The following is a 19,263-nucleotide window of genomic DNA, read 5'->3' on the forward strand; positions in this document are numbered from 1 at the left end:
TCCCACCAGACCTCTCTAGGTAACAGTGCCAAATGCACCTTTCTTTCAGAGCTCTGCAGACCATTGTTACAATGAGAACATTTTATAACATTGCATGGTTGAATGCTATCAATGTATGAGACCTATCAAGCAAAACAACACACCAACCAATTTTATAGACAGAAAATACAGGTAATTAATGTCAGGTCTCTGGCATTCAGTGGGCCTAGTTCAGGAACCCCAGGTCTGGCTTCTGAATTAGGAGAGGGAATGAAGCTTGGGTGCTTGAAGCTCCTATTTATGCAGTTTGTTAGTAATACGGATGGGACGAAGAATACAGAATAGGATGGAGAGCAGTTTTGCAGCCTGGGCTAACTAAAACAAACTGGATCAGTCTCTGGAACTGAGTCTCTAATTCAAGGAGTCTAAATTGGTACACAAAGCAGATGGGATAGGCTGGATCAGACTGGTGAGTGCAGAAGACACTTGAGCCACAGTAGGTGGGTAGATGATTCTTAGGAAGTACAGTACACTGCTGAGAGTGGTTAATAGGGTCTTGAGAGATACAGATGTGTCCTCCCTCGATGCGTCCGCTGTACAGATCGGCGTACACATCGCTTATGCTATTAGATGTTGTGATCTGACTATTGACAGTGTTAGCTGGATATAGTGCACCGCCTGGCACTGGTGATAGTTTTGCTGGGAACAGTGCACAACCTGAGTACACCGAGTGTGGCACCCAGCATAGAATTGATGTTGGAATAAACTGTATATAGAGCACAGCCTGTAGCTGATGTTGTAGCTTGCTGTGTATAGCGCACAGCCTGGAGCTGATAGCAGAAGCAGCAGGAGAGAACGCACTCCCAGAAACTAGAACAAATGCACAGGTACACTGCCAGGAGCCAGGAGCAGGTCTCGAGAGAGAAGTTTTTGGGGCGCTGCCAGAACTGGTTAAAGTAGGGTGTCCTTGTCACAGATAGGCTGAGCTGACCATGTGTATAGCTAGTGGACCCTGGTCCGTAGTTAGTCAGGTGATATCGAGCAAGATTGCAGTGCTTATGAACAAGCTCCTGTGAAACGTACATTGGGTGACGTGAATTCAGTCACGGAGGGCGTGCCCACGTGACCGGCAGGACGCATTAGGCGATCCATTGAGCCACATACCGTGTGCACATCAGCAGCCAGCGGCAGACCATCAGCAAGGATACACAAAGGGAAACTAAGTATCTTTATTTATTTTCTTTCAGCAATTTGCTAAAAATTATTACTTAGTGGCTAATATTATCCCTATTCCCTGGCTATGTTCAGCTTTATGTATTGTGTTACCAGATACGCCGGCTCCTTAGTGAGTACATAGTAAACATTAACCCTTGGTGATTCAGCTGTTATATTGATCTAATTTTTCCCTTGCTGCTTGATGTTATTTCAGCACAGATCATTTTAGATACAAGTGAATGTATCATACTCATCTGCGTGTTTCCAGTTTTGAGTACTATTGTCTATCATAAATTGCTACAAATTCATATCTGTAACCTTTCTTGGAAACACAGTGTAATCCATCCCAGCCTGACAGTGGCTGTTTTTGGATTTCTTTCAAAAACCAAATTGTCCATCTTTGTTTCCCTATTCTTTATATATGACTGTATTGCATCTTTTGGATCAGCACTGAGACGAACCACCTGCGCTGTTTTTTTGTGCACATCAGGGGTGTCTCTCTGCTACCATAAGTGCTGACTAGTCTGCTATTCTTTTTTCTGGCTGTGTAATTGTACACTGCCCTCTCTCACTCACCGTCCTATACCAATTATGTCGGCATGACGGGAGAACAGCAGAAGGGCCAGTTTGCTACAGTTTTAGCTTCTTTAAAATTATATGGTTACACCTCTATTGTGATTTCTCTTGCTAGCAATTGTGACAGTCTTAGTTTTTCAAATGGTGTGCTCACACCCCTAAATAGGAAATTTGACTGATTTCAGAGACATTATTGTCCTATATCTCATACTGGCACTTTCAAGCCAACCAATACACGTGCTTTTTAAGTCAAACCTGCACTGACCAAATGATTTAAACCCTTGTAAATCCCTAATCTTGGGCTACAAACTGGTGAAATGATGGTCATATTAGTAACCTCATAAGGGCTTTGCTCTAATCAGTGAAGTGAGGATCACTGATTATAAAAATTTTCTGGTTACTATCTTTTATATCCCTTATAACAGCGACACCTCGAACTTATGGTTACATGCAACCTACTACTACACCATACTGTATATGGCCAATCTCGTCTGATCTTGGAAGCAATACAGTGTTGGGCCTGGCTAGTACTCAATTGGGAGACTACCAGGGAATACCAGGTGTTGTAGGTTACTTCTTGTACCACACTAGCAAAAGGTTGATCCTGCATGAACTTGGATATATGTTTAGCATACATACAATTAATGGACAACGACTTCATCAATAAACTCACAGATACAGATTACTCCGTGGTTCACGACTAATTTAGCTATATATTTATTTATTTATTTTTTGATCTTATCTGTGTGTTTATATTAAAGATCTTTTCATTAAAAGTTATGGCCCTCATTCCGAGTTGTTCGCTCGTTCTTTTTCATCGCATCGCAGTGAAAATCCGCTTAGTACGCATGCGCAAAGTTCGCACTGCGACTGCGCCAAGTAACTTTACTATGAAGAAAGTATTTTTACTCACGGCTTTTTCTTCGCTCCGGCGATCGTAATGTGATTGACAGGAAATGGGTGTTACTGGGCGGAAACACGGCGTTTCAGGGGCGTGTGGCTGAAAACGCTACCGTTTCCGGAAAAAATGCAGGAGTGGCCGGGGAAACGGTGGGAGTGCCTGGGCGAACGCTGGGTGTGTTTGTGACGTCAACCAGGAACGACAAGCACTGAACTGATCGCACAGGCAGAGTAAGTCTGGAGCTACTCTGAAACTGCTAAGTAGTTAGTAATCGCAATATTGCGAATACATCGGTCGCAATTTTAAGAAGCTAAGATTCACTCCCAGTAGGCGGCGGCTTAGCGTGAGCAACTCTGCTAAATTCGCCTTGCGACCGACCAACTCGGAATGAGGGCCTATGTTTTAACTCACACATTATTACATCACGGTACAGACCAAACTGTTTATTATTCAAATGTGCTTCCGAGATTGAGTGCTTCCAACAAAGGTTACTTCTCCTTTTTTCTTTACCCTCATATTCAATTATGCCTATTGACCGATGGGAGCACCACTGACAATCACTATTGGATCTACCCAAAAGGTTGTGTATCATTGGTAGATAGTGATAAATACGAGATTAAACTCTACCTGTCGGTTTTTTCGGAAACTTGATTCAATAATTCATTATTTTCCTAATATCACTCAGTCCTGTGCGGTACCCCCAATCCGTTCTTTTCCTATTGCCCATGCTCAGACAGCAAAGGAGATGACTCCGGGATATATGCCAATCATTCAAATGGTTGGCAAGCATGAAGCACAGCTAAGGGGGCAAAGGGGGAATTAATGTGATTACAGTGTGGTGGGGTTAGGGGCAGTATATATAGTATTATAAAATAATGTTCTCCCCCACATATATTTACCATTGTTCATTGCTCTCCCTTACCCCATCTGCATTTCACTGTACTCCCCTTCCCCCACCACATTCCGCATTGTGCTCTCCACCCATCCACATCTCACACTATGCTCTCTTACACCTTCCACACACCATACTGTGCTCCCCTTCCCCTCCACATCCAGCAATTTGCTTTCTTTTCCCCCTTGTGCTCCCCTGTTTCCCATTCTCATGCCTCACTGTGTACCCCTTCGCCATCCCGCATGCTTCACTGTGTACCCCTTCCCCATCCCACATGCCTCACTGTGCTCTCCTTCCCCATCCCACATGCCTCACTGTGCTCTCCTTCCCTATCCCACAATCCTCACTGTGCCCCACTTCCCCATCCCACATGCATCACTGTGCTCCTCTTTCTCATCCCACATGCATCACTGTGCTCCTCTTTCTCATCCCACATGCATCACTGTACTCCCCTTCCCCATCTCACATGCCTCACTGTGCGCCCCTTCCCCATCCCACATGCCTCACTGTGCGCCCCTTCCCCATCCCACATGCCTCACTGTGCGCCCCTTCCACATCCCACATGCCTCACTGTGCGCCCCTTCCCCATCCCACATGCATCACTGTGCACCACTTCCCCATCCCACATGCCTCACTGTACTCCCATTCCCCATCCCACATGCATCACTGTGCACCACTTCCCCATCCCACATGCATCACTGTGCACCACTTCCCCATCCCACATGCATCACTATGCTCCCCTTCCCCATCCCACATGCCTCACTATGCTCCCCTTCCCCATCCGACATTCCTCACTGTGCACCACTTCCCCATCCCACATGCATCACTGTGCTCCCCTTTCTCATCCCACATGCATCACTGTGCTCCCCTTTCTCATCCCACATGCATCACTGTACTCCCCTTCCCCATCTCACATGCCTCACTGTGCGCCCCTTCCCCATCCCACATGCCTCACTGTGCGCCCCTTTCCCATCCCACATGCCTCACTGTGCGCCCCTTCCCCATCCCACATGCATCACTGTGCACCACTTCCCCATCCCACATGCCTCACTGTACTCCCATTCCCCATCCCACATGCATCACTGTGCACCACTTCCCCATCCCACATGCATCACTATGCCCCCCTTCCCCATCCCACATGCCTCACTGTGCTCCCCTTCCCCATCCGACATTCCTCACTGTGCACCACTTCCCCATCCCACATGCATCACTGTGCTCCCCTTCCCCATCCCACATGCCTCACTGTGCGCCCCTTCCCCATCCCACATGCATCACTGTACTCCCCTTCCCCATCTCACATGTCTCACTATGCTCCCCTTCCCCATCCCACATTCCTCACTATGCTCCCCTTCCCCATCCCACATTCCTCACTGTGCACCACTTCCCCATCCCACATGCATCACTGTGCTCCCCTTTCTCATCCCACATGCATCACTGTACTCCCCTTCCCCATCTCACATGCCTCACTGTGCGCCCCTTCCCCATCCCACATGCCTCACTGTGCGCCCCTTCCCCATCCCACATGCCTCACTGTGCGCCCCTTCCCCATCCCACATGCATCACTGTGCACCACTTCCCTATCCCACATGCCTCACTGTACTCCCATTCCCCATCCCACATGCATCACTGTGCACCACTTCCCCATCCCACATGCATCACTGTGCACCACTTCCCCATCCCACATGCATCACTATGTTCCCCTTCCCCATCCCACATGCCTCACTATGCTCCCCTTCCCCATCCGACATTCCTCACTGTGCACCACTTCCCCATCCCACATGCATCACTGTGCTCCCCTTTCTCATCCCACATGCATCACTGTACTCCCCTTCCCCATCTCACATGCCTCACTGTGCGCCCCTTCCCCATCCCACATGCCTCACTGTGCGCCCCTTCCCCATCTCACATGCCTCACTGTGCGCCCCTTCCCCATCCCACATGCATCACTGTGCACCACTTCCCTATCCCACATGCCTCACTGTACTCCCATTCCCCATCCCACATGCATCACTGTGCACCACTTCCCCATCCCACATGCATCACTGTGCACCACTTCCCCATCGCACATGCATCACTGTGCTCCCCTTCCCCATCCCACATGCCTCACTATGCTCCCCTTCCCCATCCGACATTCCTCACTGTGCACCACTTCCCCATCCCACATGCATCACTGTGCTCCCCTTTCTCATCCCACATGCATCACTGTACTCCCCTTCCCCATCTCACATGCCTCACTGTGCGCCCCTTCCCCATCCCACATGCCTCACTGTGCGCCCCTTCCCCATCCCACATGCCTCACTGTGCGCCCCTTCCCCATCCCACATGCATCACTGTGCACCACTTCCCCATCCCACATGCCTCACTGTACTCCCATTCCCCATCCCACATGCATCACTGTGCACCACTTCCCCATCCCACATGCATCACTATGCTCCCCTTCCCCATCCCACATGCCTCACTGTGCTCCCCTTCCCCATCCGACATTCCTCACTGTGCTCCCCTTCCCCATCCCACATGCATCACTGTGCTCCCCTTCCCCATCCCACATGCCTCACTGTGCGCCCCTTCCCCATCCCACATGCATCACTGTACTCCCCTTCCCCATCTCACATGTCTCACTATGCTCCCCTTCCCCATCCCACATTCCTCACTATGCTCCCCTTCCCCATCCGACATTCCTCACTGTGCACCACTTCCCCATCCCACATGCATCACTATGCTCCCCTTCCCCATCCCACATGCCTCACTGTGCGCCCCTTCCCCATCCCACATGCATCACTGTACTCCCCTTCCCCATCTCACATGTCTCACTATGCTCCCCTTCCCCATCCCACATTCCTCACTATGCTCCCCTTCCCCATCCCACATTCCTCACTGTGCACCACTTCCCCATCCCACATGCATCACTATGCTCCCCTTCCCCATCCCACATGCCTCACTGTGCGCCCCTTCCCCATCCCACATGCATCACTGTACTCCCCTTCCCCATCTCACATGTCTCACTATGCTCCCCTTCCCCATCCCACATGCATCACTGTACTCCCCTTCCCCATCTCACATGTCTCACTATGCTCCCCTTCCCCATCCCACATTCCTCACTATGCTCCCCTTCCCCATCCGACATTCCTCACTGTGCACCACTTCCCCATCCCACATGCATCACTGTGCTCCCCTTTCTCATCCCACATGCCTCACTATGCTCCCCTTCCCCATCCGACATTCCTCACTGTGCACCACTTCCCCATCCCACATGCATCACTATGCTCCCCTTCCCCATCCCACATGCCTCACTGTGCGCCCCTTCCCCATCCCACATGTCTCACTGTACTCCCCTTCCCCATCTCACATGTCTCACTATGCTCCCCTTCCCCATCCCTCACTGTGCACCACTTCCCCATCCCACATGCCTCACTGTACTCCCATTCCCCATCTCACATGCCTCACTGTGCTCCCCTTCCCCATCCCACATTTCTCACTGTGCTCCCCTAACCCCCACCACATCCCACACTAAGCTCTCCTTTTCATCCCAAATATGATGTGTCCACATACACCTTTCTTTTTTTGTGTCATATGGCATGAGATGCTTAGCATGACTAAGATGCTCCACCACGGGTAGTGTTTGAATGGGTTCACCTATTTTTTTGTATCAAAAGAATTTGTATCAAGTAGCAGATTAAGGTGGCATATTTTATGAAAAATCACAAGGTGTGGCTAAGTCCATGACACACCAAATGGGGCCATGTGGCTTGATTTTCGGAAAGGTGTATGTGGACACATATGTACCTCACTGTGCTTCCCTCCCCCCATCCCACATGCCTCACTGTACTCCCCTTCCCTATTCCACATGCCTTGCTGTACTTTCCTTGCCACATCCAACATTCCTCACTGTGCTCCCCTTCCCCATCCCACATGCCTCTCTGTGCTCACCTCCCTACATTCTGCATAGCTCCCTGTGCTTCCTTTCCCATATGCCTCACTGTTCTCCCCTTCCCATATCCCACATGCTTCAGTGTGCTCCCCTCTCCACATCCCACATGCCTCACTATGCTCCCCCGCTCTACTCCTCGTCCTAGCCACTCATCATCAGTAAGATCCCCACTGGGACATTCCTCCATACAATCACAGGCAGGAAAGGTGCCCTCTGGGCTGTAACACACACTCCGGTTTTTCCCGGATGGCAAAAAGCCGGACAAACTTTGTCCGGCTTTTTGCCATCCGGGAGAAACCGGCAGAGTCGCTCACACAGGACGGCTTTGAGCCGTGTGTGATGCTGTGCGCATGCGCAGCATCAGACACGGCTTCAGAAAAAAACGTTGTGTGTGAAAGCGCCCCTTCACACACATGGTTTACTGGCTCCAAAGACGGCCCGGCGGCCGCCCGGCCGCCGGACCTTCCAGTGGTGAGACCCGGCTGCAACCCGGCAGCCGGGCCGGGGCCGTGCAGTGTGAAGGGACCCTAGCCCTCACACTGTTAACTACAATGCCGGCACGGGAAAAAGCCGTCCGGCTTTTTCCCGGCCGGCAAAAGCCGGGTAGTGTGTTTCAGCACTCTGTGTTGCTGCTGAGCCTGCTGCTGACTGCACTGCACACCTGACAATGAGTACTGAGGTGGGCACGGGGCTGCCTGATGACTCCTCGGATCTCACAACCAGTAATTCGAGGAGTCTAAAGTAACAGACAATTCAAATTACTACGGACTCCTTGGATGACTGGATGAGAGATCTCTGCCTCGGTGCTACAGCTAAACTGCTTGATGGAGTACTTAAGGGGTAAGCATGGATTGAGAAGAGCCCTCTGTGTCCTCCATACAGCTGGTGCCCCGGATACTAATGTTCCATTGCCTCCAGGAGTTACGACACTGAACTAAATAGAACAATTACTATGTTCACAACAGAATGATAGCAGAGCCAACTGCAACAGACAAAAGATCATATACAGTATCCGAGTTTTTAATTTCATATAATCTATCTTTTATTTTCAGGGGTTACTATTAGCAGAGTTTTGCACACATTGGAGATCTTAGACCGCCATTGTTTCGACAGACTGGACTCCAGTAACTCTTTGGATACCTTGTACCATAGAATATTTTGTATGAACCAAAATAAGGACAGCCAAGAGGTAATATATCATCTTTAAACTAGGTCACGAATATTAAAGGACAATATAACTCAAACGTTCACAAAGAAAGTGTGAAGGTAAAATGCAATGTTTCAGTTTCCGTGTCTCTTCTCACTTCAAAATGTAAAGTAAAATGAAGAATTTCAGCTGGGGCCACAACTCACAATGGGATGCAGTTACATTGCCAGCAGTCGGGATCCCGTGGTCAGGATACCGACGCCGGAATCCTGACCACTGACAATGCCTACAGCTGGAATCCCGGCTAACAGGGGCTATTGCCACTCATGGGTGTTCACGTGTCGGGCTACATTGTGCTCGCTCCCCTGCCGGCATTCTGGTGGCCGGAATCCCGACGTCGGTATGCTGACCGCCGGAATCCTGGCCGCCGACATAACATACCCAACGCCTCTTAGTACTGTAGATCATTTATGGAATGCGCTGTTGGTGGCACTTGTCAATTATCTGTTTTAGGGGTATATGCAATTGCGGTCGAATTCCCGAAATTGTCGAATTTCGGGATTTTTTCGCCAAAAAAAAAAAATCGTCAATGCAATTCAGTGCTTTCCGTCAAAAAAACGGACTTTCAAAATTCGACTTTTTGAAATTCGACTTTTGTCAAATTCGACTTTTCTGCAATGATACAAGTGCTGCAATTCGACCAAAGTGTATTCAATTCAAGTTTGGAAATTCGACAACAGTGCTTTTAGGCAGTAAATTCGTCATTTTCAATCCGCCACACTTTGGAGGGTGAAACCAATAAAAAAAATGTAAAACATGTTTTTTTTGGTGTTTTTTTTTTGGGGAATAGCATATCTATTTATATTAGAAGGGATTAGGTACTTGGTTTGTCTTTTTTGGTTGTACAAGTATTATTTATATATTTTTAAAAAGTTTTTTTTTTTAATAGCTGGAACGGTAAAATCAAGGAAAAAAATGGCGTGGGGTCCCCCCTCCAAAGCATAACCAGCCTCGGGCTCTTCGAGCTGGTCCTGGTTCTAAAAATGCGGGGACAAAATTGACATGGGATCCCCCGTATTTTTAAAACCAGCACCGGGCTCTGCGCCTGATGCTGGTGCAAAAAATACGGGGGACAAAAAGAGTAGGGGTCCCCCCGTATTTTATACACCAGCATCGGGCTCCACTAGCTGGACAGATAATGCCACAGCCGGGGGTCACTTTTATACAGCGCCCTGCGGCCGTGGCATTAAATATCCAACTAGTCACCCCTGGCCGGGGTACCCTGGGGGAGTGGGGACCCATTCAATCAAGGGGTCCCCCCCCCCAAGCCACCCAAGGGCCAGGGGTGAAGCCCGAGGCTGTCCCCCCCCCATCCAAAGGCTGCGGATGGGAGGCTGATAGCCTTGAGTAAAATGACAGAATATTGTTTTTTCCAGTAGTACTACAAGTCCCAGCAAGCCTCCCCCGCAAGCTGGTACTTGGAGAACCACAAGTACCAGCATGCGGGAGAAAAACGGGCCCGCTGGTACCTGTAGTACTACTGGGAAAAAAATACCCAAATAAAAACAGGACACACACACCGTGACAAGTACAACTTTATTACATACTGCCGACACACACATACTTACCTATGTTGACACGCCGACTGCCACAGTCTCCGAAGATCCGAGGGTACCTGTTAAAAAATTATACTCACCTTCCAGCGTCCAGAGATAAATCCACGTCCAGAGTATAATCCAGGTACTTGGCAAAATAACAAAACGCAAAAACCCGTGCCAGCGGACTGAAAGGGGTCCCATGTTGACACATGAGACCCCTTTCCCGAATGCAGAGACCTCTACGTGACAGCTGTCACTGAAAGGTCTCTTCAGCCAATCGGCGAGTGCAACGTCTGAGCTCAGACAGCGCATCACAAAGCCTCTCCATTATATTCAATGGTGGGAACTTTGCGGCTAGCAGTGGGGTCACCCGCCGGTCAGCGGCTGACCGCGGGTAACCCCCCCGCTGACGGCAAAGTTCCCACCATTGAAATAATGGAAAGAGCTGTGCGATGTGCTGTCACAGCACAGACAGCGCACAGCCAATCAGGTGAGCGCCACGTAGTAGCGCTTCCTGATTGGCTGAAGGGACCTCAGTGACAGGAGTCACGTGGGGTCCCGGCACATTCGGGGAAAGTGGTCTCATGTGTCAATATGGGACCCCTTTCAGTCCGGCATGGTCGGGTATGCGGTTTGTTTTTTTAACAAGTACGTGGATTATACTCTGGACGTGGATTTATCTCTGGACGCTGGAAGGTGAGTATAATTTTTTAACAGGTACCCTCGGATCGTCGGAGACTGTGGCAGTCGGCGTGTCAACATAGGTAAGTATGTGTGTGTCGGCAGTGTGTAATAAAGTTGTACTTGTCACGGTGTGTGTGTCCTGTTTTTATTTGGGTATTTTTTTTCCAGTAGTACTACAGGTACCAGCGGGCCCGTTTTTCTCCTGCATGCTGGTACTTGTGGTTCTCCAAGTACCAGCTTGCGGGGGAGGCTTGCTGGGACTTGTAGTACTACTGGAAAAAAACAATATTCTGTCATTTTACTCAAGGCTATCAGCCTCCCATCCGCGGCCTTTGGATGGGGGGGACAGCCTCGGGCTTCACCCCTGGCCCTTGGGTGGCTGGGGGGGGGACACCCCTTGATTGAAGGGGTCCCCACTCCCCCAGGGTACCCCGGCCAGGGGTGACTAGTTGGATATTTAATGCCACGGCCGCAGGGCGCTGTATAAAAGTGACCCCCGGCTGTGGCATTATCTGTCCAGCTAGTGGAGCCCGATGCTGGTGTATAAAATACGGGGGGACCCCTACTCTTTTTGTCCCCCGTATTTTTTGCACCAGCATCAGGCGCAGAGCCCAGTGCTGGTTTTAAAAATACGGGGGATCCCATGTCAATTTTGTCCCCGCATTTTTAGAACCAGGACCAGCTCGAAGAGCCCGAGGCTGGTTATGCTTTGGAGGGGGGACCCCACGCCATTTTTTTCCGGGTTTTTCCCATTTTTACCCGTTTTTTAATTTCGCGGCAAAATCCGGCCAATCGGCCGTTTTTCGCCCGCGGGAATGTCGAATCCATTTTTCATTGAATATGGTGAATTCCGGGAGCTACCTGCCGGAATTCACCTGTCGAATTGTGTTGAATTAAAAAACGGCGATAATTTGCCGCGATTCGCAGTGAATTGCATATACCCCTTAATGACTTTCACTTGCAGCTTCCCCCCTCTTTGAAGCCAAGCAACTCCTGACCACCCCTGTCTTATACCACCACCACTTCCGTTGCTAATACCTATACAACATTCATGAACTTGAGAGCTCTTTGTTATTCAGTCACACTGTCCTCTCATATAGTTAGAAATCTCATAGTTATTATGCAGGCTCAAATAGATCAGTGAGTAGGTTGTTTGACTGGAATGCAATCGGTTATAGGTTTGAATCCTGGGTATGACAGTATATTTATTTATTTAGTTAAGGGTATTGTAACTGAATAACAGTGAGCTCTCAAGTTAAGTGCATGAATGTAGTATATAAAGGTCCTAATCCATTTTCTTGCAGTGTTCTATAAATGTATGTATATACTGTATTCAAGTCATATTGTTGAGTGGAAATGGCTAAGTGCCCATTCGCAAAGCAGGGATTTGCCCCTGTAAATGCTCTCTCTCCACCCCTTATATCATTCTCTTGGGAAACTTAAAACCCTACTCCATAAAATAAGAGAGATCCGTTTGCCTACTTGAATTCCTTAATTCATCCCCTCTGCCTGTGAAAACTGCTGCTGCTTTGCAAGGCAGCCATCTTGCTCAATAAAGCTATGTGCCCTGTAAATGTAAGTGTTCTTGGCTAACAAGAACACTGTGAAGCGGCCGCTTTGTTCTCTATATTTGCCCTCCGTTCAGTGAGTAAAACGTGTTGCTCAGTATTAGACAGGAGCATGTAGGGCCCACCAGGAAATGCAGTGGCAGGGGCCTGCTGAAGGGGTGTAACCCGCCTTCGTGTTGGTGTGGTAATCGCCACCCCACTAAGGACACAGCATTATATTATGCGATATCCGGTCTATAGATCTACACTATAAAAAGGTCTACAGTCAATAGGTTGACTACTAATGGTAGACATGCATTAGGTCAACAGGATGAAAAGGTTGATGTGACAATGGTCGACACACTTAAAAAATAATAATTATTTTTTAAACTTTTTCATACTTTACTATCCACGTGGACTACGATTGGGAACGGTAACCTTGCCCGAAGCATGGCGAGCAAAGCGATCCATGGAAGGGGATGCAGTACACTAATGGGGATTGTTTGTGGCACAAAACTGACAAAACACCCCAAAATTGTGTCTACTTTTTTTTGTGTTGACTAATTCCATGTCGACCTATCCTGTGTTGACCTTTTGACCCTTGTCGACCTAATGCATGTCTACCATTAGTGGACCTTTTTAGTGCAGATCTAATAATCCACACTCATATCATGCGCCTTCAGATTTGCAGACAGAGCTTGGGTGTGTAAGATCAATGCACCAAAAAACACATGCAAATCCAGATAAAAACACAGCCCAAACAATAGTTTAACTTATGTTTGGTTAGTCAAGCTTGCTAAAATATATTACCAGTGTGACACTAGTAAGAGGCTATTATAATTATAATATATTCATATAAACAATAAATACAAATAAAAAAAAGTTTTACAGGCATTTTACATCTGAGATAGAGCAGCTCACAGTTAAAAAGATGCAAGTTTATGGTACGCTAAGGACTACTAAGGACATTAAATATTAAAAATACAGATGAAACACTGGTTCTTATTGTCATATATATGCAATTATGTAATATATTTTATTTATTAACAGTCTCTTATATAGCGCAGCAAATTCCGTTGCGCTTTGCAACTGGAAATATAGCTGATTAGATACCAAGCCAGGCAGCTGCGGATTGGCACACCGGGATACCAGGTGACTTTGCCGGTGGGCTAGCTTCCACACTGCCAGCTCACAGCTACGCTTTCCACACTGCCAGCCCACAGCTGCACCTCCGGTATTTGCACTCCGCTGCGGAACGCAAACCGGAAGTTGTCATTCCTGGTGCCGCTAGCTGGGAGCAGCAGTGCACAGCGTGTCCCCGGCGGGGGGAACGGGCTAACCTGGCCTATCCCACAGGACATTAGGGCACAGCAACGATGTGGACTTCTGTAACGCAGACAGGCTTGCCAACTAGAGAGTGCTCTACAGCCTGTTTCAGCTGAGAGCAACGGGAAGCCGGCTACCCTCTACCATAGGAGCGGGGTGAGTGACTTCTGCACTGTCCGTACAGACAGCACAGCGGCAGTGCAGATACGGTAGCATCTAGTTACTCTTCGTGGAGAGGACCTTTCCCATAAGCCCCTGGGTCCATGTCACAAACTATTTGGAATAGTAACCTGTGGCGAGTGAGACACCGACTCCGCAAGGGTCCAATGGTGCATGGATAAAACGAAATAACCTCAAACGAACGGAGAATGGATAAAACATTTAGATGCTGTAATGGCGGAGGTTATATACTGCCCTCTCGTTATGTCACTTCCTAGTCCTGATCACGAATAGAAAATATACACAACCATGGAGATACAGGCTTCTGTTTTTCAATATGAGTGCAGTCCCTTCCATGAGCGGAGGAGAACAGAATGGATTGAGATACTGACATGCAGGTCAGCCCCCTCCTCTTCCATCCCTGGCAGTGCACATAAAACACTCTCTGTAACAAGGTATGTTAAACTTGCAACTAAAATAACTGTATCTTTCTGCATCAACAATTCAGCTTCACTGGGAGCTGTCAACAAATTAACTCTTTGTGATCATTACATTGCCATATTGGACACAATTATCTCGGTTCCGGTATAAAAGATAGATAGTGTCTAGTTAGACAGTCAATAGGTAGACACCATATGTTAGACAGACATTAGGTCGACAGAGTCAAAAGGTCGTCATGAAAAAGGTCGACAGGTCGACAGGGTCAAAAGGTTGACATGAAAAAGATAGACACCATGGGGTATATTTACTAAAATTCGTATTTTTCAGAATAAGGTTAAAGTTCAAACATGAATGACATCGCAAGTGTAAATTTGCAACTTTTTGAATTTATTACGACTAATTTACTAAGCTGTCGTATTCTGCATTTTCGTGTTTTCCGATGTCGATGTCATTCGTATTTTTTGGCAGTGTTTTACGGTAGTGAATAGTAAAACATTGCCGACATTAACACAATGAATCTCGTCCGGATCTGTGAGATCCGTGCAGGGCTTCATTGTGCACCTTTCGTAAAAAAGATAACATTGTTACAAATCTAAAAAACAAAATGCGTGGGATCCCCCCCCCCCCCCCCCCCTAAGCTAAACCAGCCTCGGGCTCTTTGAGCCGGTCCTGGTTGACAAAATATGGGGGGGGAAATGACAGGGGTTCCCCCATATTTAATCAACCAGCACCGGGCTCTGCACCTGTTCCTGGTTCCAAAAATACGGGGGACAAAAAGCATAGGGGTCCCCCGTATTTTTGAAACCAGCACCGGGCTCCACTAGCCAGGTACATAATGCCACAGCCGGGGGACACTTTTATACTGGTCCCGGCAGCCCTGGCATTACATATCCAACTAGTCACCCCTGGCCGGGGTACCCTGGAGGAGTGGGAACCCCTTAAATCAAGGGGTCCCCCCCCTCCAGCCACCCAAGGGCCAGGGGTGAAGCCCAAGGCTGTCCCCTCCATCCAAGGGCGGCGGATGGGGGGCTGATAGCATTTTGAAAAAAATGTGAATATTGTTTTTATTAGCAGTACTACAAGTCCCAGCAAGCCTCCCCCGCAAGCTGGTACTTGGAGAACCACAAGTACCAGCATGCGGTGGAAATCCGGGCCCGCTGGTACCTGTAGTACTACTACTAAAAGAATACCCCATAAAAAACAGGACACACACACACCGTGACAGTATACGTTTATTACATACATGCACACCTCCAAACATACATACTTACCTATGTTCACACGAGGCTCGGTCCTCTTCTCCATGTAGAATCCTAGGGGTACCTGTGAAAAAAATTATACTCACATAATCCAGTGTACCTTCTGTTCTTTGTATAATCCACGTACTTGGCAAAACAAAAAAACGGAAACCCGACCACGCACGCAAGTGGGAACTTTGTGGTCAGCGGTTGACCGAAAGTAACCTCACCGCTGACCGCAAAGTTCCCACCATTGGATACAATGGAGCGCATAGGCGCTACATTGTATCTCTGCCGTGTGCTGCCTCGCAGACACTACAGGAGCACACAGCCAATCAGGAGGGTGCCACGACGTGGCGCTCCCTGATTGGCAGAAGGGACCCTCTTTGACAGTAGTCAGGGGGGGTCCTGGCAGTCGGGGAAAGGGGTCCCATGTGTAAACATGGGGCCCCTTTCAGTGCGTGGTCGGGTTTCCGTTTTTTTGTTTTGCCAAGTACGTGGATTATACAAAGAACAGAAGGTACACTGGATTATGTGAGTATAATTTTTTTTCACAGGTACCCCTAGGATTCTACATGAAGAAGAGGACCGAGCCTCGTGTGAACATAGGTAAGTATGTATGTTTGGAGGTGTGCATGTATGTAATAAACTTTACTGTCACGGTGTGTGTGTGTCCTGTTTTTTTTGGGGGTATTTTTTTAGTAGTAGTACTACAGGTACCAGCGGGCCCGGATTTCCACTGCATGCTGGTACTTGTGGTTCTCCAAGTACCAGCTTGCGGGGGAGGCTTGCTGGGACTTCTAGTACTGCCACTAAAAACAATATTCACATTTTTTTCAAAAGGCTATCAGCCCCCCATCCGCCGCCCTTGGATGGGGGGGGGACAGCCTCGGGCTTCACCCCTGGCCCTTGGGTGGCTGGAGGGGGGGACCCATTGATTTAAGGGGTTCCCACTCCTCCAGGGTACCCCAGCCAGGGGTGACTAGTTGGGTATGTAATGCCAGGGCCGCCTGGACCAGTATAAAAGTGTCCCCCGGCTGTGGCATTATGTACCTGGCTAGTGGAGCCCGGTGCTGGTTTCAAAAATACGGGGGACCCCTACGCTTTTTGTCCCCCGTATTTTTGGAACCAGGACCAGGCGCAGAGCCAGGTGCTGGTTGATTAAATATGGGGGAACCCCTGTCATTTTTCCCCCAATATTTTTTCAACCAGGTCCTGCTCAAAGAGCCAGAGGCTGGTTTTGCTTAGGAGGGGGGACCCCACGCATTTATTTCCTGACAATTTAACACTTTCCCACCCCTTCCCACTGATAAACATGCACGGATCTCATGGATCCATGCATGCCTATCAGAACACGGTAAAAAAAAGCAGGTCTGTTTTAAATCTGCTTTTTTTTACTATTTGTATTTTTTCACGGCAGTGTTTGGCTATTGCCGGCAGTGTTCGTGAAATACACTTTTTAGTAAATTACCGAGTTGTATCAAAAAACAGTCGTATTTGACCGATGGTGTATTCATTCGTATTTTTTTTTTTTTTACTTCCAAAAAAATACGAATGCCCTCATCACTGCCGAGATTTGAGTTTAGTAAATTCCCGAGATGACACTTTGAAGAAAAAACACCATCTCGGTCAAAATCGGGAGCTTAGTAAATATACCCCCATGTTTTTTGCATTTTTGTGGTTTGTGTGGATTGTAAAAAGGCATACCCTCGCGGGGCTGGCTTCACTCGCCACGCTTCGGGCTTGGTGGCTCGCTGCGCTCGTCACAAGGTTTATAGCCAACTCTATGCCGACATGGATAGAGAAGGTATGAAATAGTCCAAAAACGTTAAATAAAAAAACAAAAACATATGTCTATCTTTTTATGTCGACCATTTTCATGTCGACCTTTTGACCCTGTCGACCTTTTGTACTGTCTACCTTTTTCATGTCGACCTTTTGACCCTGTCGACCTAATGTCTGTCTAACATATGGTGTCTATCTATTAACTGTCTAACTAGACACTGTATATCTATCAACCGGATACCAATTATCTCATGGTTAGACATTAGTAGTAAAAGATTCTTTGTAGTACTAGCCTCGGGGTCCAGCAACAGAATTCTTAGGGCCCAGTACACTCCTGTTTGTGGGGGCACCATCCCTCCCTAGTAGTTTCAGGTCAGTCGGCTATTGGCTCACCCGGTTCTGTCCACCTTCACTCACCTATATCTCTCCAGCCTCATCCTTTCCTGTGTCACTTAGCACCATTCTGTGTCCCCAGCCTCACCCACTCCACCGGTGTCTCTCCATCTCCTGCCATGCATTCATCTCACCTCTATCTCTCAGCCTCTCCCCCCACTATGTCGCTCAGCAACCCCCCCTGTGTGTCTACGCCTCCCCATCCCCCTGTGTCTCTCCACCTCCCCATCCCCCTGTGTATGCCTCCCCATTTCTCTGACGTCCTAAGTGGATGCTGGGGACTCCGTCAGGACCATGGGGATTAGCGGCTCCGCAGGAGACAGGGCACAAAACTAAAGCTTTAGGATCAGGTGGTGTGTACTGGCTCCTCCCCCTATGACCCTCCTCCAAGCCTCAGTTAGGTTTTTGTGCCCGTCCGAGCAGGGTGCAATCTAGGTGGCTCTCTTAAGGAGCTGCTTAGAAAAAGTTTTTAGGTTTCTTATTTTCAGTGAGTCCTGCTGGCAACAGGCTCACTGCATCGAGGGACTTAGGGGAGAGAAGTTCAACTCACCTGCGTGCAGGATGGATTGGCTTCTTAGGCTACTGGACACCATTAGCTCCAGAGGGAGTCGGAACACAGGTCTCACCCTGGGGTTCGTCCCGGAGCCGCGCCGCCGACCCCCCTTGCAGATGCTGAAGATTGAAGGTCCAGAAACCGGCGGCAGAAGGCTTTTCAGTCTTCATGAAGGTAGCGCACAGCACTGCAGCTGTGCGCCATTGTTGTCACACACTTCACACCAACGGTCACGGAGGGTGCAGGGCGTTGCTGGGGGCGCCCTGGGCAGCAATGTATAATACCTTATTCTGGCTAAAAATACATCACATATAGCCCCTGGAGGCTATATGGATGTATTTAACCCCTGCCAGGTCTCAGAAAAACGGGAGAAGAAGCCCGCCGAAAAGAGGGCGGGGCCTATTCTCCTCAGCACACAGCCCCATTTTCCCTCACAGAAATGCTGGTGGGAAGGCTCCCAGGCTCTCCCCTGCACTGCACTACAGAAACAGGGTTAAAACAGAGAGGGGGGGGGGCACTTATTTGGCGATATGTATATATATATATTAAAATGCTATAAGGGAAAAACACTTATATAAAGGTTGTCCCTGTATAATATAGCGTTTTTGGTGTGTGCTGGCAAACTCTCCCTCTGTCTCCCCAAAGGGCTAGTGGGGTCCTGTCCTCTATCAGAGCATTCCCTGTGTGTGTGCTGTGTGTCGGTACTTGTGTGTCGACATGTATGAGGACGATGTTGGTGAGGAGGCGGAGCAATTGCCGGTAATGGTGATGTCACTCTCTAGGGAGTCGACACCGGAATGGATGGCTTATTTAAGGAATTACGTGATAATGTCAACACGCTGCAAGGTCGGTTGACGACATGAGACGGCCGGCAAACCAATTAGTACCTGTCCAGGCGTCT

The 19,263-nt window shown here is 48.6% G+C and overlaps 1 protein-coding gene and 1 pseudogene across 8 annotated transcripts in view; both read left to right on the forward strand.

Moving 5' to 3' along the window:
• MED12L (mediator complex subunit 12L) overlaps window positions 1–19,263 on the forward strand; it is a 1,138,385-nt gene that overhangs the window by 194,136 nt on the left and 924,986 nt on the right. For all 8 annotated transcript variants that reach the window (XR_010175887.1, XM_063916060.1, XM_063916058.1 and 5 more), the window contains one exon: window positions 8,544–8,680. Coding sequence is in view for 7 of the 8 variants with exons in the window: in XM_063916060.1 (XP_063772130.1) it covers window positions 8,544–8,680 (137 nt within the window). In the remaining variant the exon portion in view is untranslated. The remainder of the gene's footprint in view (window positions 1–8,543; window positions 8,681–19,263) is intronic.
• Window positions 2,224–2,342, forward strand: LOC134912873 (5S ribosomal RNA; annotated as a pseudogene).

Source organism: Pseudophryne corroboree, chromosome 4 (genome assembly GCF_028390025.1).
Source record: "Pseudophryne corroboree isolate aPseCor3 chromosome 4, aPseCor3.hap2, whole genome shotgun sequence".
Lineage (NCBI taxonomy): Eukaryota > Metazoa > Chordata > Amphibia > Anura > Myobatrachidae > Pseudophryne > Pseudophryne corroboree.